General features: G+C 42.5%; 1 protein-coding gene across 3 annotated transcripts in view; it reads right to left on the bottom strand.

The window, feature by feature from the left end:
* The window catches only part of LOC122555801 (SH2/SH3 adapter protein NCK1-like), a 219547-nt gene that overhangs the window by 35044 nt on the left and 157753 nt on the right, over window positions 1-26750 (bottom strand). The window contains exon 1 of one of the 3 annotated variants that reach the window (XM_043701945.2): window positions 15178-15269. The exons of the other annotated variants lie outside the window; for them this stretch is intronic. Within the exon in view, the coding sequence (XP_043557880.1) occupies window positions 15178-15211 (34 nt within the window). The 5' untranslated portion in view covers window positions 15212-15269. Of the gene's footprint in view, window positions 1-15177; window positions 15270-26750 lie in introns of those variants that run through there. 3 annotated transcript variants of the gene reach the window in all.

A 26750-nucleotide genomic window follows, 5' to 3' on the forward strand; every position in this document is an offset into this window, starting at 1 on the left:
GGACAATGACAGGGGCAGAGTTGACACAACAAAAAAAAAGGATAAACAGGCCATGTTGATGCAGGAGATGATGTGGTTAAAAACAGACCTCCAGGTCAAATTCAATTTTGAGGTTGTAACAGTCTGTATTGGACTGAAATATTGTTGTAACAGGAGAACGGATGGAGTCTGTGTGTGAACACATTTTGTGTGCGAGCCTTCCTGATAATTAATTGGATCAAATTATGGGTTATATTTGATTGCAGCATCATGGCAATAAGAACGGTTAGACGGAGCAAAAACGTTTGGTGAGGAAGAACAGGTTAAACATGGAAACTGATGTCAAATTGATGGATTAAGTTACAGTGTAGCAGCAGATACAATTCACAGCCCAGCTGCGAAACAGACATAATACATCCCAGGAACAGTCTCTGAAATACAGCAGAAATGCTCGTGGACTGGCGTGTTAAGATAATTTAGGGGTTTTTAATCAATAACTGGTGACAACAGGAGGCATATCAACACAACTAGGTCAGATAAATATTTTTAAAAATGAATCACAATATACATAAAGATGCATCTTTCTCACAACGAACCGATCATTTTCACTGAAGTCAGCCATACATTCATTTACAAAAGTCTTTCGACATTAAAATTTCAGACAAGCGCTCCCTTCCATAAACAAAAGCTAAAAGTGCAGCACATTTCAGGCAGAAATCTACACCAGACTCATTTAATAAAAGTTAATCAGACTACAACAGATACTCTCCGGTTTACAGAGCCAACATGGAACATTCAAGCTGACTAAAATAGGTAAAAATTTAGCCAACGGTCAAAGGTGCCATAAGCTCCAGGAAACTCCTCTAATACGACATGGTTACTAAAAGTGGATAAAGTACTAGCTTTGCCTCTCAACTATTCACGATGTTTGCAGAGCATCCTGGCTTTCTGAGCAACACAAATGAAAAAGTCCATGCTGATGTGACCCTGTACCTTAGCCTTTTCAATCAGCAGGCTTGAAGAAATGTAAGGGCAAAAACACAGGAGTCTTTACACAATAAAGAATTGCATGCTGCATCTCAGGGCACCCTGTCTCAGAGTCATAGAGATGCACAGCACGGAAACAGACCTTTTCGTCCAACTTGTCCATGCCAGATAGCCTAACCTAGGTAAAAACAATGACTGCAGATGCTGGTAACCAGATTTTGGATTAGTGGGCTGGAAGAACACAGCAGTTCAGGCAGCATCCGACTGCTCCTCAGATGCTGCCTGAACTGCTGTGCTCTTCCAGCACCACTAATCCAGATATCCGAACCTAATCTAGTCCCACTTGCCAGCACCTGACCCATATCCATCCAAACCCTTCCTATTCATATAACCATCCAAATGCCTCTTAAATGTTGCAATTGTACCAGCCTCCACCACTTCCTCTGGCAGCTCATTCCATACACTTACCACCCTCTGTGTGAAAGAATTGCCCTTTTATTCTTTCCTCTCTCACCTTAAACCTATGCCCTCTAGTTCTTGACTCTCCCACCCAGGGAAAATACTTTGTCTATTTATCCTATCCATGCCCGTCATGATTTTATAAAGCTCTATAAGGTCACTCTTCAGCCTCCGATGCTCCAGGGAAAACAGCCCCAGCAGATTCAACCTCTCCCTACAGCTCAAATCCTCCAATCCTGGCAACATCCTTGTAAATCTTTTCTGACTCCTTTCAAGTTTCACGACATCCTCCCGGTAGGAAGGAGACTAGAATTGCACACAATATTCCAAACTGGCGTAACCAATGTCCTGTACAGCTGCAACATGACCTCCCAACTTCTGTACTCAATACTCTGACCAATAAAGGAAAGCCAAATGCCTTCTTCACTATCCTATCTACCTGCGACTCCACTTTCAAGGAGCTATGCACCTGCACTCCAAGGTCTCTTTGTTCAGCAACACTCCCTAGGACCTTACCATTAAGTGTATAAGTCCTGCTAAGATTTGCTTTCCCAAAATGCAGCACCTCGCATGTATCGGAATTAAACTCCATCTGCCACTTCTCAGCCCATTGGCCCATCTGGTCCAGATTCTGTTGTAATCGGAGGTAACCCTCTTTACTGTCCACTACACCTCCAATTTTGGTGTCATCTGCAAACTTACTAACTGTACCTCTTATGCTCGCATCCAAATCATTTATATAAATGACAAAAAGTATAGGGTCCAGTACCGATCCTTGTGGCACTCCACTGGTCACAGGCCTCCAGTCTGAAAAACAACCCTCCACCACCACCACCGTCTGTCTTCTACCTTTGAGCCAGTTTTGTATCCAAATGGTTAGTTCTCCCTGTATTCCATGAGATCTAACCTTGCTAACCAGTCTCCCATGGGGAACCTTGTCGAACACTTTACTGAAATTCATATAGATCACATCTACTGGTCTGCCCTCATCAATCCTCTTTCTTTCTTCTTCAAAAAACTCAATCAAGTTTGTGAGACAGGATTTCCCACACACAAAGCCATGTTGACTATCCCTAATCAGTCCTTGCCTTTCCAAATATATGTACACCCTGTCCCTCAGGATTCCCTCCAACAACTTGCCCACCACCGACATCAGGCTCACCGGTCTATAGTTCCCTGGCTTGTCCTTACCACTCTTCTTAAACAGTAGCACCACATTAGCCAACCTCCAGTCTTCTGGCACCTCACCTTGACTATTGATGATACAAATATCTCAGCAAGAGGCCCAGCAATCACTTCCCTAGCTTCCCACAGAGTTCTCGGGTACACCTGATCAGGTCCTGGGGATTTATCCACTTTTAAGCGTTTCAAGGCATCCAGCACTTCCTCCTCTGTAATATGGACATTTTTCAAGATGTTGCCATCTATTTCCCTACATTCTATATCCTCTATGTCCTTCGCCACAGTAAACACTCATGCAAAATATTTATTTAGTATCTCCCCATCTCCTCCAGTTCCACACAAAGGCCGCCTTGCTGATCTTTGAGGGGCCCTCTTCCCTCCCATTATCCTTTTGTCCGTAATATATTTATAAAACCCATTTGGTTTCTCCTTAACTCCATTTGCCAAAGCTCTCTCATGTCCCCTTTTTCCCCGCCTGATTTCCCTCTTAAGTATACTCCTACTTCCTTCATACTCTTATACTCGATTTCTCATGTCGATCCCTGACATATGCTTCCTTCTTTTTCTTAACTAAACTCTCAATTTCTTTAGTCATCTAGCATTCCCTATACCTGCCAGCCTTCCCTTTCACCCTAATAAAAATATACTTTCTCTGGATTCTCGTTATCTCATTTCTGAAGGCTTCCCATTTTCCAGCCATCTCTTTACCTGTGAACATCTGCCTCCAATCAGCTTTTGGAAGTTCTTGCCTAATACCATCAAAATTAACCTGCCTCCCAATATAGAACTTCTACTTTTAGATCTGTTCTCTGATTCCATCACTATTTTAAAACTAATAGAATTAAGGTTGCTGGCCCCAAAGTGCTCCCCCACTGACACCTCAGTCACCTGCCCTGCCTTATTTCCCAAGAGTAGGTCAGATTTTGCACCTTCTCTAGTAGGTACATCCACATACTGAATCAGAAAATTCTCTTGTACACACTTATCTGCCCTCATCAATTCCTCTCGGTCTAAACCCTTAACACTTACGGCAGTCCCAGTCTATGTTTGGAAAGTTAAAATCCCCTACCATAATTCCTACAGATAACTGAGATCTCCTTATAAATTTGTTTCTCAATTTTCAGATGACTATAAGGGAGTCTATAGTTAGATTAGATTAGATTCCCTGCAGTGCAGAAACAGGTCCTTCTGCCCAACAAGTCCACACCGACCCTCCGAAGAGTAACCCACCCAGATCCATTTCTCTCTAACTAATGCACCTAACACTATGGGCAATTTAACATGGCCAATTCACCTGACCTGCACATCTTTGGACTGTGGGAGGAAACCGGAGCACCTGGATGAAACTCACGCAGACATGGGGAGAATGTGCAAACTCCACACAGACAGTCACCCAAGGCTGACAATCGAACCTGGGACCCTGGTGCTGTGAGGCAGCAGTGCCATCCACTGAGCCACTGTGCCGCCCAATCCCAATAAGATTAGATTAGATTACTTACAGTGTGGAAACAGGCTCTTCAGCCCAACAAGTCCACACCGAAGCGCAACCCACCCAGACCCATTCCCCTACATTTCACCCCTTCAACTAACACTACGGGCAATTTAGCATGGCCAATTCACCTAACCTGCACATTTTTGGACTGTGGGAGGAAACCGGAGCACCTGGAGGAAACCCACGCAGACACAGGGAGAATGTCCAAACTCCACACAGTCAGTCGCCTGAGACGGGAATTGAACCCAGGTCTCTGGCGCTGTGAGGCAGCAGTGCTAACCACTGTGCCACCGTGCCGCCCAAGGTGATCACCCCTTTCTTATTTCTCAGTTCCACCCAAATAAGTTGTCTGGATATATTTCCAGGAATATCCTCCCTTAGCACAGCTGTAATGCTATCTCTTATCAAAAATACCACTCCCCCTCCTCTCTTGCCTCCCTTTCTATTCTTCCTGTAGCATTTGTTCCTTCTTGGAACATTAAGCTGCCAGTCCTGTCCATCCCTGAGCCATGTTTCTGTAATTGCTATGATATTCCAATCTCAAGTTCCTAATCATGCTCTGAATTCATCTGCCTTCCCGGTTCGGCCTTTTGCATTGAAATAAATGCAGTTTAATTTATTAGTCCTACCTTGTTCTCTACTGTATCCCAGCCTGCCCTGACTGTTTGATTCACGTCTTTTCTCAACTGTACCAGTCTCAGATTGATCTCTTTCCTCACTATCTCCCTGGGTCTTACCTCCCTCCCCACCCCGCCCCCTGTCCATCTTACTAGTTTAAATCCTCCCGAGCAGCTCGAGCAAATCTCCCTGCCAATATATTAGTCCTCCCAATTCAGGTGCAATCTGTCCTTCTTGTACAGGTTACTTCTACTAGAAGAGATTCCAATGATCTAAAAATGTGAATCATTCTCCCATACACCAGCTCCTCAGCCATGCTCTATCCTCCTATTCCTACCCTCACTAGCACATGACACTGGGAGTAATCCAGATATTATGACTCTCGAGGACATCTTTTTAAGTTCCTGCCTAACTCTCAATATTCTCCCTTCAGAATCTCATTCTTTCCCCTTCTTATTTCGTTGGTTCCAATGTGTACAATGACCTCCAGCTGGGCCCTCTCCCCCTTGAGAACATTCTGCACCCATTCTGAGACATCCTTGATCCTGGCAGCAGGGAGGCAACACACCATTCTGATTTTTCACTGCTAGCCCCAGAAACGTTTGTCTGTGCCTTGGACTAGAGAGCCCCCTAACGCAATCGATCTCTTGGAATCCACCATACGACTCATTGGATTAGAGCCAGTCTCGATACCAGAAACTTGGCTGTTTGTACTACATTCCCCTGAGAATCTATCAGTCCCTACATTTTCCTAAACAGCATACTTGCTTGAAATGGGGATATACACATAGAAGGTTCCTGCATTACCTGCCTACCTCTCTTACCTTTCCTTCTCATATCCAAAATAGGGAAATGGGTAATTCCAAGCCTGCACTGTACTATATTTCCAATTTCTCATTAGACCAACAGCCCTGCTTATCAACACACTAATGCAGAATTTAATCACGCAGCACATAACTGACGAAGAACTTCAATCCTGTAATAGTATCATGCATGAGAAATTTGCAATTCCACATGATTAGCCGAACAGATGTACTTGCTATCACTTTAGCAACATATTAACTTCTGAAATGTACCATACCAGACTATTAAAATTCCAACTGAATCCTGTTATGTATGTTTCATTAAGTGTTGCAGCACAGGAGTTTAGGACAAATTTACAAATCACGTTCCAGAAAATATATATCAATTCCAATCAAGTACTTAGCATATTTAGATCAGTGCAATTTTTGTTACTAAAACAGATAAGACTTCACCTTGGATTGTCTCTCCATCTAAGCGTGTAATGACTGGGCCATGACTATGTACACACCATTGTGTAATCAACAGACATCAATCTGTGCTCTTCCACAGAGGTACATATGTGAGCATGCCAACATTCTGATCGACTGACACACAAATATCTAAGCATTTACATTTTTTTTTCAAATGATTAATGGATCGAGGAAAGGCAAAAAAAATACAAATGGCTCAACCATCAAACTGTAACTCCTGCAGGCATAATTTCAGGCCCAAACTTAATTCTTGATACGTTATGTAATCAATAGTTTGGATGCCTCAATCAAGATGTAACCATGCCACCCTCTGTATTTTTGAATGACTATGGATAGGGATAGAGCATGTGGCTTGATCTTAGGCTGCATATCTGGACACCTCAATTTCGATTGAAAAAAAAACCCAAGGTACATAAAAAACAGTAATAGGCTATTTGGGCCCATGAGCCTGTTCAACCATAATATCATGGCTGATCTGGTTGTGTCACCTCCAATTTCCTGTCTGTTTTCTCCTCACAGCCCATCTCTTTGTAAAGGCTCTATCTCCTCTTGATAACGTACTTACCTATCTATCTTGGTACTATTGACAAATTTTGCTTTCATACATTCAGTCTCTTCAAAGTTTGAGAGGAGATTTGTAGCTCGGGTGCTCGTTGCTGTGGTTCTGTTTGCCGAGCTGGAAGTTTTTGTTGCAAACGTTTCGTCCCCTGTCTAGGTGACATCCTCAGTGCTTGGGACCCTCCTGTGAAGCGCTTTTGTGGTGTTTCCTCCGGCATTTATAGTGGCCTGTCCCTGCCGCTTCCGGTTGTCAGTTTCAGCTGTCCGCTGTAGTGGCTGGTATATTGGGTCCAGGTCGATGTGTTTGTTGATGGAGTTTGTGGATGAGTGCCATGCTTCTAGGAATTCCCTGGCTGTTCTTTGTTTCGCTTGCCCTATAATGGTAGTGTTGTCCCAGTCAAATTCATGTTGCTTGTCGTCTGCGTGTGTGGCTACTAGGGATAGCTGGTCGTGTCGTTTCATGGCTAGTTGATGTTCGTGGATGCGGATCGTTAGCTGTCTTCCTGTTTGTCCCATATAGTGTTTTGTGCAGTCCTTGCATGGGATTTTGTACACTACATTACCCAGCATGAGCAAAACTATCGGGTCCTTCGTTTTGGTGAGTTGTTGTCCGAGTGTGGCTGTTGGTTTGTGTGCTGTTATAAGTCCTAGTGGTCGCAGTAGTCTGGCTGTCATTTCAGAGATGTTCTTGATGTATGTATGACAGCCAGACTACTGCGACCACTAGGACTTATAACAGCACACAAACCAACAGCCACACTCGGACAACAACTCACCAAAACGAAGGACCCGATACCCAGCATGAGCAAAACTAATGTAGTGTACAAAATCCCATGCAAGGACTGCACAAAACACTATATGGGACAAACAGGAAGACAGCTAACGATCCGCAACCACGAACATCAACTAGCCACGAAACGACACGACCAGCTATCCCTAGTAGCCACACACGCAGACGACAAGCAACATGAATTTGACTGGGACAACACTACCATTATAGGGCAAGCGAAACAAAGAACAGCCAGGGAATTCCTAGAAGCATGGCACTCATCCACAAACTCCATCAACAAACACATCGACCTGGACCCAATATACCGGCCACTACAGCGGACAGCTGAAACTGACAACCGAAAGCGGCAGGGACAGGCCACTATAAATGCCGGAGGAAACACCACAGAAGCGCTTCACAGGAGGCTCCCAAGCACTGAGGATGTCACCAAGACAGGGGACGAAACGTTTGCAACAAAAACTTCCAATTCAGTCTGTTCATCCAAATCACTGATATAAATGGTAAACAGGTGAGGACTCTGTACTGATTCCTGTTATAGTCCACTACAAAAATGACCAATTGATTCCGAATGTCCGCTTTCAGTTAGTTAAATAATTCTGTAACCATGCTGATATACCTTATCCTTTGTAGCAATCTTTGCTTTGCTACCTTACAAAATGTCTTTTGGAAATCTATGCAAGTCATCAACCAGCGCCCTTCCATCCATGTGAATGTTGCTTCCTCAAAAAGCTCTAGTACACTAATCTGTCTTTCACAAAGCCATGCCTGCCTGATTACATCATGATTTTCTAAGTATCTGATTATAACTGTTTAAAATGGGTCCAAAAGAGTTAATGACTGATTGAGTGCAATTAGCACCACCCACTTTGATGTTCTCATAAGCATTTTGTGCAAAGATGAAGTAGGATCTTGGGAAAGACAGACCCAAGACTAGGTGTACCCCATGCTAATACAGAGCTTATTCATGTGAGCTGTGACCAGTAGCAGATACACAATAAACTGCATCTTATTCTGTAGTGATTGTTACAAGGTCAGCCTGGTGGAGCTAATTAGATATGGGTTCTCTGATTGGACCAGCTTAACAGCCCCAATCAGGGAGCCCCAGCTGACATATAAACAGGAATGTCAGTGGTTCTGCTCACTCTGAGAGCTGGATCAGTGTCAAAGACTCTCTCCATGTAAATATAGGGTAACTTGGTGATGAGATACCATGCTGTGTGGAGTTATTTCATATTCATGTATTAAGACTTTTTGTGTTAGACTAGATGACCAGCATTACACACACTAGACCATGTAAGCCCTCTATAGAATGCACCCACTTAGAAAATACAGATGACAGCATATACAAGCAAATTCCACACTCAGAAAAAATAAATCTTATCTTAAACGGGAAACAGCTGTTTGAAAAAAAAGTGATCTCAAGTTCTAGTCTCTCCTAAGTGCAAACTTTCCTTTAGCATCCATTCTGTTAGTTCCCTTCAGGTTCTTACGTATATATTTCAATAAGATCAGCTTTTATTCTTCTCAACTCCAATGGAAAAGGGTCCAACCTTTCCAATTGCTTTTCATTAGAACCCCCTTCAACCCACCAATAGGTTTCCTTTCGTCACACCTGGAATCTATTCAAGATTCTTAATTTCTTGACAATTGAAGTTGATTTGCTAAATTTATGCCGATGTTTAGTTATTATTATACTTTAAATCATCATGATAAAAAAGTTGGTTTATTTGCAGTCTGGAACTAGCACATTATTTATGCCAATTTCACATTCCAATACTTCTTCATTTCTTTTAAGTTCATATTATTTTAAACCCAATGGTTAAATTACTTTCTTAGCACCATGCTACTTTAGTCCGAAAATGATTTAAATCATCCAACCAGTTTATGTATCGGTAATCCATCAATCAATGATCAGCAACAAATATGATTTTATACAGGTGTGAAAATTATACAATAGCCTTTAATGGAACTTAGTATTAAATATTTTTAATTCTTATAGAATCATAAAATCCCTACATTGTGGAAACAGGCCATTTGGCCCAACAAGTACACATGGACCTTCTGAAGAAGATCTCACCCAGACCCTTTCCCCTACCCTTATTACTCTATATTTCCCCTGACTAATGCACCAAATCTACACATCCCTAAACACTGTGGGCAATTTACATAATCTGCAAATCTTTGGACTGTGGGAGGAAACTGGAGCATTGGAGGAAACCGGAGCACCAGGAGGAAACCCACACAGACACGGGGAGAATGTGCACACTCCATGGAGACAGTCACCCAAGGCTGGAATCAAACCAGAGTCCCTGGCGCTGTGTGGCCATGCACTAATAGTAAATCATGATTGGGTGATTAAATCTTAAAAAGGACTAGTGCTCCATACTGGCAAACAAGTTACAGTACTTCACGCTATCAACTTTTTCAGCAAGAACTACATCCGGTGGGGTTGGCCCTCCTCTCTTCCCACCTCGACAGAAAACTGACAACAGGTACCTGTCTGATCAAACAATAGGGCGAGTTAAACCTTAACTGGTGGATAGGTTGCACTTCAAAAGAGTCAAGGTTAGTTAGGCCAATGTGCATCAATTTTAAGTTTTGACTTAACTATAAGAACAAAGTATGCTCATCTCCACTGAATTTGGAAATGTTAAAGTTACCCCCAGTCATAAAACCACAATGACCAAGAAGAACAAAACCAAAAACTGTTCTGCAGTGTGACAAGCCATCTGAGAGGAAATGTTAGTGGAATCCAGATTGATGCACTGAAAGGAAATTGGATGGCAAGATGTTTTGCACAGTAAACATTTCAGCCATTCCAACACATTAATTGTTGGTGCCAGTGACAGATGGTGCCTTGGGCAATATCCTCACATTAGAACGGATTACATTTTGAGATTCATTGCACCCTCATTATACCCGGCCATTGGTGGCATTTTAATTAAAATAGGTGCATCTCGTGTTCATTTCAGTTGATTGTAAAGAAATTTCTCTTTCACCAATTCCTTTTGATTTTAGCAAGTATCCATTTCTCTTCATTGTCTCAATTTTCATGTCAAGTTGAATAAAAATTGATCAGTTCTATACTCTGAAACTGCCAGACCTGTCATATAGAGCAAGTCAGCACAGGATAAGCTTACATAACATCATTCTTTATACACTGCTTCAAGATAATGAATGGGAAATGAGTTTTTGAGTGATTCATGAATTGGGTGCACATTAAACAAACAGATTTTAAGACACATCATAAATGTATTTCATTTCCTCATTCAGAATTTATTCTCAGCAATGTAACTTGGGAATATCATACAGTATTCATTTAATTTTTAATACATTTTCAGCAAAGTCAGGAAGGAACCCTACAATAAAAATTAAATTATTGAAACTTGAAGTACCCGCCACTGTTCTGCCAAATTTAAAATGCAAGCTAAACTAGGAATTTGACTTTACCTTTGTATTTCTAGCATAGAGTTTTTAACACTGTTCTACTGTTGTGTGTGCTACCATCCATATCTTCAGAGTGTCCTTCATCCCCAACAGCACTGTGGGCCTATCTACACCAAATGGACTACAGTATTTCAAGGCACCAGCTCACCATCACCATCTCAAAGATGGCTAGGGATGGGCAATTAATGCGGGTCCATTCAGCACTATTTATATCCCACGAATGAATAACAAAAAGCATGTGGTGCTGCTTTTGGTGGTTTATACAGTTGTGTGTGTGAGGGAGTAATTATTTGCTGTTCCAACAATACAAATGCTGTCGAGAAAACAAGATGTAGTTTATTGCTTCTCAGCAACTACTTACTAGTTATGAAATAGGCTCCACATGGTAAACTACAAGAAATATGGTTGGGAGGATCCAGCCTTAGGTTTGCTTCCCACAAAACACCCAAGTCGTCACTCTCCCACCAATCTCCAGCTTATTAACACCACCACCCTCACTTACTCTCTCCCTAGAGAGAGTTGTTATGCCTTCACCTCCGTGGATGATGTTAATTGAACTCAATCAAGTATTAACCCTTTCAGATGCTTCAGATTTACATATATCATCATGTTCTATCCCACACTTTTTCCCCAGGCTTTTCAACCATAGGGCAGCACAACTGCAACTACTCCTGTGCTCAACTAATATGAATAAATGCACTATTGTCAGAAATGAAGGTGGGGGATATAAAGGGGTACTGGCTGTTTTTAGTTCATCCTGATGCATGGGTAGTCATTGATAAATTAGGAAATCAACATCGACTGAGGATTAAACTCCACGCTTTTCTGATTCCAACAGTTTACTTTCACATTTATTATCAGAAGGGCCCTCCAATATATTTGTGAATCCAATATTTTTCTCTTTTTCTGTTTTCTGACTCACTCACCAAAGCCTGAAGTCAAAAATGTTCACTGAAATAACAGGAAGAATGTTAACTTCTCCTCCTGCCACCCCCACCCTCCAACAAAAATGATGGGTTTGAGTTGTATAGAATGTAGAAGTGCTAATTATCACCAACAGAAAGCAAGTCCACTTTGACTCTGTCCATTTTTAAATTATCCCTGCACCCAATAGGTCAGGCTCCAATCCATTGCACCCCCTTAATCTCTTTTAGGATGACCACCCCATCCATATTTCCCCTCACTGCTCCTTCATTACACGCTGTTGCCAAAAGCCTGCTTCATTCAGCAATCAGAATTCCATTCTGGCTATCTGCAGCCAAGCAACATAACCTTTGAGGCTGCTCCCTCTCCTTGATACATTTCCAACAGCATCCATGTTGACTTAATAGCAAATGTAATCAGGGCATTCACCATTGAGGATATGGTAACAAGGCCTACTCACATACAAATATGTGCAAGAAAGCCAATGTCTCCCATGCTAATCAAAACAATTTTCTGATTTACAGCAAGTGTTGTTTGACTGCACTGTCAAAAACGTCTTCTATCAATTAATAGATGATCATGAGTAGACTGGTTAATTGGCTCAGATATTTGTTCTGCTTTTGAGGGCAGGACATACCCTTAGTTATTTTCCACATTGTTGGGTTGGTGGCAATGATATAGCTATTCTGAAACAATCTTGGTTAGGGGCATGGCTAATTCAAGAGGAAAGTCTTCAGTATACACCAGGAGGAATGCCCTTCTGCATTCTTCATTGTATGAGGGTTGGTCCCTCCACTTGATGCCAGTTGTACAGTGGCCAGGCCCTCATAACACCTCATGGATAGCTAGTCTTGAGATGCTTAACCTGTTTGAAATCTATCCTATTCAGCACGTTGATAGTACCAAACAATTCTGTTTCCACAAGGACTGTGTAGCAATAACTCCTGGTACTGCTCTCATGGAAAAATTAATCTGTGGCAGATAGGATGCTGAGGATAAGGCCAAGTACATATGTCGCACATCACCTGCTGCAGACCAGTCTAATAGAAATGTCCATTAGAACCTGGTCAGTAGTGGCGGTGTTACTGATCTACTGAGAGTTATGGGCATTGAGGATATTCTGTGCCCTTGCCACCTTCAAAACTTCTTCCAATCGTAAGACTAGGGGTTAATCAGTCATCGAGTTAGAGAGATGTTCAGCATGGAAACAGACCCTTCGGTCCAACTCGTCAATGCCAATCAGATATCCTAAATTAATCTAGTCCCAGTTGCTAACATTTGGCCCATATCCCTCTAAACCCTTCCTATTCATACAGCCATCCAAATGCCTTCCTCTGGCAACTCATTCTATACGTGCACCGCCCTTTACGTGAAAAAGTTGCCCCTCAGGTCCCTTTTTAACCTTTCCCCTCTCACCCTAATCCTATGCCCTCTAGTTTTGGACTCCCCCAATCGAGGGCAAAGACCTATTTACCCTATCCAGTCAAGAAGAAGCGGTAGGTGGTAATCAGCAGCAAGTTTCCTTGCCAATGTTGGACTTGACCACATGAAATATCATGGAGTCAAGGCAGAGACACTCAGGACAACTCCCTCTTGACTGTACTGCCTCCTCAGATGTGGTCATCCTGCTGACACGACAGAACAGAGCCTGCAGTGACTTTGCTTGTTTCTGGACATTCAGTGTCACATATGAACTTCTATGTATGACTATGTCAGGCTATTGGTCGACCAATCGGTGGGACAGCTCTCCCAATTTTGGGGCTTCTCCCAGATGTTCGACTTTGCAGGGTAGACTGGGTTGGATTTGCCATTGCTGTTTTCAGTAACTATATCACTGCTGGATGGTCCGTTCAGTTTAATTCCTTTCTTTAGACATTGCAGCAATTTGATATGACGGAGTGGCTTGCTAGCCCATTAAGAGTTAATCACAATGGTGTGCTACGAGAGTCACACTGGGTAAGAAAGGCAAGCTTCCTTTCCTCAAGGAAGGATGTAAACCAGATACTTGTACTGACAGCCGACAATGGTTTCCTACTTTTAATTCCAGTTTATTAAGATAGAGTAAATTCCAGCAGCTGCCATGATGGGAATTGAGCCCGATATCCATTTAACCTTCCCCTGTATTACTCGGGTTATGTCACTGCCACTATGAACTACTTCCTCAACTTATTAAACTAACTTAAATAGTATAGCTCTGCAACTTTTTTTGCCATCAATTGCAGTGCAAAATGTAAGGAAGCAAACACTTAAAATCTTGCACTTACATGTTCATCACAAATAGTCCAAAACTTTCCCAGTTTTACAAAAATAATTCCCAAAAGCCAGTGTGCGGCTTGAAATGGGGAAGGAAAAGGTTTCACTTGAAATCAAGATTGAACAAGTTGTTGGAGTCACGACAGTAATCTTAATTCAGGTCTGAAACTAATTTGAGCATTGGAATGACGGTATGTTATGGCAGCTTAATTCATTACTTCAGAATGGAAAAATAAGCTCAAAACATACCTATTCATAGTGCACCTATTAGAGTCAGAGCTGTACAACATGGAAACAGACCCTTTGCTCCAACTCATCCATGCCAACCAGATATCCCAACCTAATCTAGTCCCATTTGCCAGCACTTGGCCCATATCCCTCAAAACCCTTCCTATTCATATACCATCTGATGCCTTTTAAATGTTGCAATTGTACCAGCCTCCACCAGTTCCCCTGGCAGCTCATTCCATACACGTACCACCCTCTGCATGAAAAGGTTGCCCCTTTGGTCCCTTTTCTATCTTCCCCCCCTCACCCTAAACCAATGTCTTCTAGTTCTGGACTCCCCCACACCAAGGAAAATATTTTGTCTATTCATCCTATCCATGCCCCTCATAATTTTATAAACCTCTATAAGGTCACTCCTCAGCCTTTGACGGTCCAGGGAAAACAGCCCGAGCCTATTCAGCCTCTCACTGTAGCTCAAATCCTCCAACCCCGTCAACATCTTTGTAAATCTTTTTTGAACCCTTTCAAGATTCACAACATCCTTCCTATAGGAAGGAGGCCAGAATTGCGTGCAATATTCCAAAAGTGGCCAAAACAACATTCATATAGCCGCAATATGACCACCCAACCCCTTTTCTCAATGCTCTGACCAATAAAGGAAAGCATACCAAACACCTTCTTCACTATCCTATCTACGTGCGGCTCTACTTTCAAGGAGGTATGAACCTGCACTCTAAAGTCTTTTCGTTTAGCAACACTCCACAGGACCTTACCATTAAATGTGTAAGTCCTGCTAAGATTTCATTTCCTACAAAAGAACACCAAACAACTTGGTAAATGTAAAACAGAGGAAATAAAACACTGTCAACATTAAAAACTAAACAGAAAATTAAATTGAGTATGTGCACCTCAATTGTCTCAGCAAAATGAAAGCGTGAAACTGATTCGACCACAGGTTACCAATTGATTGGAAACTAGTAACTCACCAAAGAACTGCTTGATAATATTAACTGGTTCCATTTTGTCTGCTTTCCTTTACCTCTCTGTGTTCAGCTCAGATATGCAAGTCTGACAGAAACCTCTAATCATCATGCAGTAATTATCAGACTAGAAACTCCCCACCCCAAGGACCATGTGACTTGACTGCATATCAAGCCAAAGGAATCCAGTTAACTCTAACCAATCATTGGAATCGTTTAGTTTGAAGCTTTATAAAACCAGTCTGACTACTGAATCATGTTGTCACGGTAACAGTGGTTACATTACTTTGGATTACTTTAGAAGTTACAAGAGTGGCTATCAATCAGAATTAGTGACTAGGGTAAACACTGCATTCACATTTCAACTTCCAGTCTTCAGTTTCCCCTCCCCTTTATCCTCCAGTGCCTCCTCCTCAGAAACAAATGGCTCCAGTGCTTAGTTGATTTTTATTTCAAACTCAGTAACAGTTTCCCATCAAACTGGTTCTCCTTTGCTTCTTTTAGTGTGGCCAAGCAGTTTGATCATTCTACCCTAGTTCAGTTTCACCAGATTCACATATGAACAGATCTATTTTTCTGAATTGCATGACATATCTACTCCTGTTCAGTTTAAACCAACTGTCAAGTGCCAAGAGCAATAATGTTCCAAAGGTGTTTGCATATTAGACCAAAATTACTGCACTATTTCTCAAAATTAATATGCCATTGTACTTGAAGTGTCAGCATTTCTGTAGTATACATGAACTTCATTGCAACTGTAACTGACTAAACTCAGACACAAGCTTTGACAAGTTGATCTGTGAACAATTGAACCATATAGCGGATATAGATTTGATCTCTGGTCAATGTTGAGTTAACAGAGTTCAGACAGGTATTGGCAAGAACTCCTGTAGTATTCACAGAATCACACTCCATCAACACTTGCAAAAACACAAGAGAGCGGAATATTTAGGTGTTAAAATCATTTTGCAACATCTCCATTTATAGATCTCTTCAGAAACACAAAAACGAAACGGTGTTTTACTGCTAAAAACATTACTGCGGTAAATACCGCAATCATTTAATGTATTGAAATATATCATTTACGTTGATACACATCATTATTAATAAGATAAGCATGGCTCTTAATCTGTATGAGGATTTGGAATTTGCATCACCAGCTTCAAAAGTTAAATATTTCTCTGGTGTTGATAACCCTGTCAGCACAAGGGTATTATGAAAATGACCTGTAGTTTTAATGGCACCATATTGCTTCCTTGGGTTAGTGCTACACAATGAATGAATTCCTTCTAAAGTCAAGTTATACTTATGAATGAATAGCAGCCGATTTACCCACGGCAAAGCCTGAAAAAAAATTTAGAAAACATTTTTAGTTAGGACAGCAAAGTAGTTAATTTTCTTTACAATTTAATAACCCCACTTGAGTGTCTCCAATAAAAGGTACAAAGTTAAAAATCATACAACACCAGGTTATAGTCCAACAGGTTTATTTGGAAGCAGTGATGTTACATCACATTGTAAACTTTTGCTACATATTCCGTATCTTACCATCTTATACTCCACAAGCCCTGATGAAGGAGCAGTGTTCCGAAAGTTAGTGCTTCCAAATAAACCTGTTGGACTATAACCTGGTGTTTTGTGATTTTTAACTTTGTATACACCAGTCCAACACCAGCACCTCCAAATCACGACTTCCAATAAAAGGTGGTACCCCTGATAATGACCAGCACAAGGCAGCCATATGTCAAACATTCTCAATAATTTATACTGCAGAAGCGGAAGTAAACTGGTTGACAAGTTGACAGGGATTGGCCAAGCTGCTCGCTTAAAGAAAGCAACAGTTAGGTAAAGGCACTCAAAACTCCAAAATAATCCATCATTTTGAATAATTCATCAGGCTTCTGTTTGCAGACAATGATTCTCTGCCTTCGAACGTACAGCCCCTCCCGCAAGCACAAATGAGCCACATTACAATCTTGCCTTCATTGATTGTTAGTGCAGCTATTGGTGCAATCAGGATCGTGCAACAAGTGCAGCCCAAACAACTGAATTACATATCAACACAGACATTTTGTTTCTGGCTCTGCAAGCGCAGCCTGGTTAAATAACAGTGTGTGCTTTGCTGTGATAAAGAATTGAAGGAACATGCTGTCTAATTTAACCAACCAATTGCTTTTTCATGTGGCCTATATACTTGGCGTTGCACCAACACTGAAATTCATACTCTGCACTATTTAATTGTGTGGCAGGCAGAATGTCTTTTTGTACTGCCTACAGCATTCTGTTACTGTAAAATACCAGTTGGTTGGCCACTTCATAGCTCCCTCATTTGCTTAATGTGTTTCTCAAATGTTACCTTCACTGATCAAACAAATGTTGGGAACGGTGTAGCTCCATTCACTATGGAATTGGATCTGATCAGCAACCTCATAAACTGACCCTAACTATTTGTTCAACCTGGCAGAAGTGAGGACTGCAGATGCTGGACATTAGAGTCGAGACTGTGGTGCTGGAAAAGCACAGCAGGTCAGGCAAGCATCCAAGGAGCAGGAGAGTCGATGTTTCGGGCAAAAGCCCTGCATCAGGAATGAGGCTGTGAGCCGAGGAGGTGGTGAGATAAATGGGAGGGGGGTGGGGGGGAAGTAGCTGAGAGTGTGATAGGTAGATAGAGGTGAGTTGGCGATGATAATGGTGATAGGTCGGAGAGGAGGGTGGAGTGGATAGATGAGAAGGAAGATGGACAGGTAGGACAGGTCACGAGGGCGGTGCAGAGTTAGAATTAGAATTCCTACAGCGTGGAAACAGGCCCTTTGGCCTAACAAGTCCATACCAACCCTCCAAAGAGTAACCCAGCCAGACCGATTCCCCTACCCTATATTTACCCCTGACTAATGCACCTAGCCTACACATCCCTGAACACTATGTGCCATTTAGCATGGCCAATTCACCTAACTGCACATCTTTGCATTATGAGAGGAAACTAGATCACCCAGAGGAAACCCATGCAGTTTAGGGGACAATGTGCAAACTCCACACAGACAGTTGCCTAAGGCTGGAATCGAACTCAGGTCCCTGGCGCTGTGAGGCAGCAGTGCTAACCACTGAGCCACCGTGCCACCCAGTTGGAAGGTTGAATCTGGAATAAGGTGGGGGAGAGGGGGAAATGAGGAAACTGGTGAAATCTACTTTGATGCCACGGGGTTGGAGGGTCCCAAGGCAGAAGATGAGGCATTCTTCCTCCAGGCGACGGGTGGTGAGGGAGTGGTAATGGAGGTGGTCCAGGACCTGCATGCCTTGGTGGAGTGGGAGGGGGAGTTGAAGTGTTCAGCCACGGGGTGGTGGGGTTGGATGGTGTGGGTGTCCCAGAGATATTCTCTGAAGCGCTCTGCGAGTAGGCGTCCTGTCTCCCCAATGTAGAGGAGACCGTATCGGTAGCAAAGGATACAGTAAATGACATGTGGAAGTGCAGGTGAAACTTTGATGCATGTGGAACGCTTCTTTGGAACCGAGGACAGAGATAAGGGTGAGGTGTGGACATCGGTTTTGCAATTCCTGCAGTGGCAGGGGAAGGTGCCAGGAGGAGAATGGATTGGTGCATCCTCAATAATTTCTCCTTTGAATCCTTCCACTTCCTCCATACAAAAGGGGTAGCCATGGGCACCTGCATGGGCCCCAGCTATGCCTGTCCCTTTGTTGCTTATGTGGAATAGTCTATCTTCCGTTGTTACACCAGCACCATTCCCCACCTTTTCATCCGCTACATTGATGACTGCATCACTGCCAACTTGTGCTCCCACAAGGGAGGTTGAACAGTTCATCAACTTCACCAACACATTCCATCCCAACCTTAAATTCACCTGGATTATCTCAGACACCTCCCTCCCCTTCCTGGACCTCTCCATCTCGATCATTGTTGACCAACTCAACACTGACATCTACTACAAACCCACTGACTCCCACTGCTACCTGGACTACTCCTGCTTCCACTCTGCCTCCTGTAAAAACGTTATCCCTTATTCCCAATTACTCCATTTCTGCTGCATCTGCTCCCAGGAGGACCAGTTCCACCACAGAACACACCAGATGGCCTCCTTCTTTAAAGACTGCAATTTCGGGGGGATCGAAGATGGCGGCGATCTGAGAAGATCACACTGCAGAGCTTCGCATCGCAGCAGGAGCAGGACAGTCCTTTAACCCACCCAACCCAGGTCGTCAGGATTTCTTGGGGTGTTGGAAAGATTGTGGAGCCCCAAGAAACATTTAAAAGTTGACTTACCTGTATTTTCAGCTGTCCAGAAATGCCTAAAAAGGGAGGAGGAGCCGGCAGCAGCCTCAGAGCAGATTACTCTCCAGGACCTGGTGAACCAGCTCTCAAAATCTCGCGAGATGTTGGGGAAACAGATTGAAGATAACCTGGCTCCAGGCTCTCTCATGCTGCAGAAGCATGGGCAGCAGCTGGGAGACCTGGAGAAGAGGATGAATGAGGTGGAGCACAGGGTCACAATGGTGGAAGCTGATGCCAGTTCATTCAAAGGAAGAGATCCAAGCCCTGAAGACGCAGGTTCGTAATTTGCGTGACCAAGTGGATGATCTTGAAAACAGGGGCAGAAGAAAAACATTCGGATCATCGGTCTGCCTGAGGGTAAGGAAGGTGAGTGGTCTGCGGAATTTGTTGAAGATTGGCTTCCGAAATTCCTTGACTTGGAGACTGTCATGAGAGGATTGAAGATAGAGAGGGCTCACCGGGTCGCAGCACGGAGGTCGGGTCTGGGTCAACGCCCTCGTCCTTTCCTGGTGCGGTTCCATCATTACAGGGATAAGGAGAGAGTCATGGAGGCTTCCAGACTCCAGTGGAAGATCCAAAGGCCCTAATTTACGAGGGCCCTAATTTAAGATCATGCTTTCTCAGGACTTTTCAGCGGCGGTGATCCAGAAATGAAAATCGTATGATGGTGTCAAGAGAAGATTGAAGGAGCTTGGGATTCAGTACTCCCTGAGATATCTGGCAATGCTTCGGATCACCTTAGATGGATCCATGCATCTCTCTGACACATCGGAGAAGGCAAGAGACTTTGTGGACAAACTAACCTAATTTAAATAATTGTAGTATGTACAAATATTGTTGCTTGGGTATGCGTTTATCATTCTGTAAAAGAAATGGAGGAAATCCGGTTGGAGCTTTGTTTTGCCCCTTTTTTTTACCTCTATTGATAATAATTTGGTTCAAACTATGTCTGGCGATGGTTAAGACATACATTTTAAATTTCTAAGTTAGGACATACCAAAGGATGGCTGGGGTATTTATTCCTTTTTTTTATAAAAGAATGTTTTTTTTATTCATATTGATATTCTATGGGGTGTTTATTCTTTTTAGCTTGTGCTTGCGATGCGGGTCTAGCTGGGAGAAGTGAAGGTGGTCGAGATGGTTAGATGTCTATTTATGGGCAGTTCGGAACGGGTAGTTGCCCCCTCCGGGCAGGGGGTGAGTTCCCCTACTCAGCGCTATTGGCGCTTTATATGTTGGTTTGTTTTCTGGTTTTTGTTGTTTTTTATTTTTAATAATTTTGTATGTTTGTTAAATGTAGTAGTTTTAATTTATGTAGTTTTTATATTTGGTGGATCATGTGACACTAAAGCTCAGCAATTTGTGGTTCGGGTTCCTCCTCTCTGGAATTTAAATGTAATTGCAGAAGATTATGGCTAATGATTTGATTAAATGGTGTACCTGGAAAATCAAGGGAAGTCACTCACCAATTAGGAGGAAGAAGGTACTCTGGAGTCTTAGAAAGGAGAAGGTGGATATTGCTTTGTTACAGGAGACACATTTGGATGACAAGGAGCATCTGAAATTACAGCAGAATGGCTTTGACCGAGTTTTTTTTCATCATTTAAAACCAGAAGTAGGGGAGTGGCTATATTGGTTAGGAAAAATCTCTCATTTAAATTGTTGGAATGTGTTAAAGACAAATACGGGAGGTTTGTAATTCTTAAAGCCTTGATAAACGGGGAAGAATATGGCATTTTAAATGTTTATTATCCCCCAGCTCATCCTCTTAAATTCTTGGTAGATGTTTTTTCTAAACTGATAAGTCTCAAGTCTCGGCACATCATTATAGGGGGAGATTTTAACTGCCTCACGGACCCCACAGTAGACAGGTTGTCTAAAGGTCTCTTGATACCCTCGGCACAAACTAAACAGTTATTGGGTTTGTGTGGGGAATTAGGATTGGTGGACGTCTGGAGGTGTCTTCACCCTACAGGGAGGGATTTCACGTTTTTCTCCAATCCGCACAGATGTCACACAAGGATTGATATTTTTTCTGACCCCTGCGGTAACCCTGGATCTAGTGGCATCCTGTGCAATTGGTAATATTGCCATCTCTGATCATGCTCCAGTGTACTTCATAGTTAAAATTAAGGATGTTACAGTGGATTCAAGGTACTGGCGAATGGACCCCTTATTCTCATGGACAGCAAGGTTGTGGAGTATTTCTCTAGGGAATTTCGGGCATTCCTAGACATCAACGTAGGCTCGGTTGATAGCTCATCTGTTCTCTGGGAAACTGCCAAAGCTTATGCCAGAGGGTTAGTTATTTCATATTCCATAAGTAGGGAGCGGCAGAAGGGTGAGCAGCAAAGTCTCCTTGAAGCACGGTTGAAGACAGCCAAGAAGGCCTATTTTGACAGACCCTCGTTGGTCAAACTACAGAGGATTACGGCACTGCGGTCTGCACTAAATTCCATGCTCACACAGACGGCAAAGAAGGAGCTGGTTTTTGCAAAGCAAAGGTTATACGAGCATGGTGACAAGCCTGGCAAATACTTAGCATACCTTGCCAGAAAGAAAAGTGCCCCACAAACCATTACAGCGATTAGGGAAGGGTCTGGGAACCTAACTTGTGATTCTGAAAAGATTAATGTGGCGTTCCAGCGATTCTACTCTAAATTATATCAGTCTGAGAATTGTGAGGAGGGACAGGCCAAAATGGAATAGTTTTTTAGAGATCTGAAGCTCCTGGGTGTGACTCTCGAACAACAGTCCTTTCTCAATGCCCCATTATCAGAGCAAGAAGTGCAGGAAGCTGTGAGGCAGCTTCAGAGTGGAAAGGCGCCCGGTCCTGATGGGCTTCCCAGTGAATTCTATAAGGAATTTATAAGTATACTGTCAGGCCCGATGCTGAATATGTTTAATGATTCATACAGTCATGTTTGTCTCCCATCATCTCTGAGAGAGGCCAATATTTCACTTATCCTTAAAAAAGGGAAGGATCCGGAAGACTGTGCTTCATACAGGCCCATCTCGCTCTTAAATGTGGACTTTAAGAGCCTTTCTAAGGCTTTTGCGTTAAGGCTGGAGACTGTGTTACCTTCTATTATTAAAGAGGATCAGACGGGCTTCATAAAGGGTCGCAGATCCTCTAATAACGTTAGGAGGTTGCTTAACGTAATTCAAGCATGCCAACAGCAGTCAATACAGGGATTGGTGATTTCTTCAGATGCAGAGAAGGCATTTGACAGAGTTGAGTGGCCGTACCTTTTCTATACTCTGGGCGAAGTTTTCATAAGATGGGTAAAGGTTCTCTACAGTGTACCTCTCGCTGCAGTCATTACCAACGGGGTACGATCAAGCAATTTTAATATTTCTAGGGGCAGCCGGCAGGGCTGTCCCCTTTCACCATTACTTTTTACGTTGGTGATTGAACCGTTGACAGAGGCCATTCGTGGGGATCTCAATATATCAGCTCCAGAAGTGGGGTCAAAATTACATAAGATCTCGCTGTATGCAGATGATGTTCTAATTTTCTTGACAAATCCAGCAGTCTCAGTGCTTTGCCTGATACAATGCATTCACACGTTTGGCGCTTTTTCAGGGTATACGATTAATTTTGCTAAATCAGAGGCTATGTCTTACGAAAGAGTTGGCTCTTGAGAGTGACTATAGATTCCCATTTAGGTGGTCACAGGGGGGTTGTGTGTATTTGGGCATATTCATTACTCCAGTTCTGGATTGACTGTTCAAAGCCAATTTTACTCAATTATTTGAAAAAATTAAACAAGATCTCCAAAGATGGGAGGCACTTCCAGTCTCATGGTTGGGTCGGATAGCGCTTATTATGATGAATATTCTCCCTCGTTTGCTATACCCTATGCAGATGCTCTCCCTGATTTTCAATAAACAAACACTCAGGAGACTGAACAGTTGGTTCAGCTCCTTTATCTGGCACCATAAACGGCTCCTCATTAAATTAGCCAAACTGCAGTTGCCTCACAGACTGGGGGGAGACGACCTTCCGGACATTAAAAATTACCAATTAAGCTCGCTTTTGACCTACGTAAGTGATTGGGTTTGTGGGGACCCTCTTTCAATTTGGCTAGATATCGAAGTCTCCCAGGCAAGGTGCCCCCTTACCAGTTTGCTGTTTTTGGACAAGGTGAGGACAGTTAGGGAATATTGCCATAACCCAATAGTCATCAATACTGTTAAAACATGGAGGGCAATTCGGCAGAGGGAAGGTAATATTGGCAAAACACCTTTGTTTACACCTTTAGTGGGAATGCCGAGTTTTCAACCAGGTATGATAGATTCAGGATTTAAACGTTGGGCAGCTAGGGGTATATCTTGCATGGGTGATTTATTTGAGAGAGATGTAACTATGTCCTTCGATCAGTTAGTACGGAAGTATGAGTTACATAATAGAGACCTCTTTCGTTTTTTTCAAATTAGAGATTTTATTTAAAAAAAACCACACTTTTGACTGATCCCTACAAATCTGACATAGAAAGAGGGGTACTAAGGGCTAAGAGCACACTCTCTGTCAGTACTCTATATCACCAATTGGGGGGTGCCACCTCAGATAAGCCTGATCGACTCTGCAAGATGTGAGAAAGAGAGCTGGGTGTTGAAGTTTCTTCAGAGGCATGGGAGGATATTTGGGAGAATGCAAGGAAGATATCAATTTGCAATAGGACCCATGCTTTACGGTGGCACAGTGGTTAGCACTGCTGCCTCACAGCGCCAGAGACCCGGGTTCAATTCCCGCCTCAGGCGACTGACTGTCTGGAGTTTGCACGTTCTCCCCGTGTCTGCGTGGGTTTCCTCCGGGTGTTCCGGTTTCCTCCCACCATCCAAAGATGTGCAGGGTTAGGTGAATTGGCCATACTAAAATTGCCCGTAGTGTTAGGTAAGGGGTAAATGTAGGGGTATGGGTGGGTTTCGCTTCGGCGGGTCGGTGTGGACTTGTTGGGCCGAAGGGCCTGTTTCCACACTGTAATCTAATCTAAATCTAAATCTAATCTTTACAGTTGAAGGTTCTCCACAGGGTCCACTTAGCCCCAGACCGTTTGTCAAAATTTAAACCGGGGTATCTTCAGCATGCCCCAAGTGCAAGGTACTCTTACCCATCGTCTTTGGTCTTGTGGCAGGCTTCAAACATATTGGAGTGCTGGTGGGTGGGTGCAATGGAGAGGAGTTTCGGTGTAGGGGTGGAGAAGGATCCTATTTCGCTCCTTTTGGGCCTACCCATTGTATTTCCTGCAGACTCGCATAAGGCAAAACTTTTCAATATTCTTACATTCTGTGCAAGAAGAATATCTTGCTAGGTTGGATATCAGAAAAGCCCCCAGGCCTGTCGGGTTGGCGGAAGATTGTTATGCAGCATATTCCCCTGGATTTTCTCACAAATATGGTACACCACAAAACTGAGACTTTTTACAAGACATGGCAACCTTTTTTGAAATACCTGGACACAGATTTATCTGCCACACTATCAAGGGCTTTTATATAGCCGTAACGATTGTGTTTCATGAGTTCAATACCAGGGAGGAGGAACTGTGAATGTATGAGTGTTTTGTTTGGCTGGGCCGAGTTATTACTATTTATTTGTTTGTTGTTAGGTATTTATTTAGTTAGTTAAATAGCTAGTTTAGGTTTTTAAAAAATTTTATACTTCTCTGTATATGTTTATACATTCGTATAGGAGGGTGGGTTGGGGAATTTTTTTTATTATTTGGGTTTAGACAATAGACAATAGGTGCAGGAGTAGGCCATTCTGCCCTTCGAGCCTGCACCACCATTCAATATGATCATGGTTGATCATCCTTAATCAGGTATAGTTTTGTACTGTTTTTGTACTGTTTTGAATTGCATTGTTTTGTATTTGTTGTAATATTTAAAAATCTATTTTTTCTTAATAAAAAGATATTATAAAAAAAACTGCAATTTTTCCTCCCATGTGGTTGGTAGTGCATCTCATTCACTTCCCGCACCTCCGCCCTCAAACTCCACCCCTCCAACCATAACAAGGACAGAACCCTCCTGGTCTTCACCTTCCACTCCACCAACCTCCGCATAAACTGCATCATCCGCTGACATTTTCACCACCTACAAACAGACCCCACTATCAGAGATATATTTCCCTCCCCACCCCTATCCGCTTTCCGCAAAGCCCGTTTCCTCCGTGACTCCCTCGTCAGGTCCATGCACCCCCCCCAACCCCCACCACCAACCCCTCCCAGCTCCTTCTCCTGCGACTGCAGGAATTGCAAGACTCATATCAGATATTTCCATTCAAGCTCAAAAATCCAAAGACCAGAACTAGCCAGTTCCTAAATCGCGATTCTAAATCCAAGTCTTTAGTTGTAGATGAACCATCTTCCCATGGATGTGATTACAGCAAGCAACACCGTGACATTAATTACAGCTTTTTAAACCCCATCCCTTTCAAAATAGACCAAAATCACAGAAACACTTCATGAGACAAGCTTAAACAGAATTAGAATTAGGTTGATTGTCTTGCGTACTCAAGTACAGGAGTACAGTGAGAAGAGAACAAAGTCACCATTCCCAATGCCATCTTAGATACAAAGCTACCTAGGTACAAAATAGAAAAATAAAGATAGAAGTTAAAGTTGAACATTACAGGTCTTCTTAGTATAAAGTAGAAAAATAAAGAAATACAGCAGAATACTTCCTCCTTACTCCTCGTCTACAAATATCTTGGTGATACACTGTGAATCTTTGAACCGTTCATTATGGTTGGCTTCCTTACACAATTTTTCATCAATGTAAAAAAACTCAAACAAAATTTGAGGATTAAAGAAAAATGATTGTGGGTAGCAGTAATAAATGGATGCATTACCTATAGTATCATTGAGTCTACAATTGGCTTTGCAGAAAGAAAACTGGGAATTAATTTTAATGCAACTAATAATGTTGCACAACTGTAGAACAACACTATTTACACAATCTCCTCCTTCAAGCTCAATCCAAAGCAATTATAATTGTAAACCATTTATTGACACAATCCCAATATAATACACAGGGCTCAAGCTAATTTTCTATTATTTTGATGTGTTTAAATCTAGTAAGCAAGATGATTCCCACACGAGCCTGTAATCATATAAAGGTATAATGTTCCTATACCTCCCTTTCCTTAAACTAATATTCAAGAATCGTTCCTTCATAAATAGGCTACTTCCTACTTAAATCATTTCAATGTAAAAGTTTGTTGTATTATGGTCAGACACATTAATTAAATGTGGAATAATTAATTAGAACAAAAGTTGATGTGAGGATTAAA

The sequence above is a fragment of the Chiloscyllium plagiosum genome, unplaced genomic scaffold (assembly GCF_037043375.1).
Source record: "Chiloscyllium plagiosum isolate Xiang-an unplaced genomic scaffold, Cpla_swu_hap1 HiC_scaffold_13, whole genome shotgun sequence".
NCBI classification, from domain to species: Eukaryota; Metazoa; Chordata; class Chondrichthyes; order Orectolobiformes; family Hemiscylliidae; genus Chiloscyllium; species Chiloscyllium plagiosum.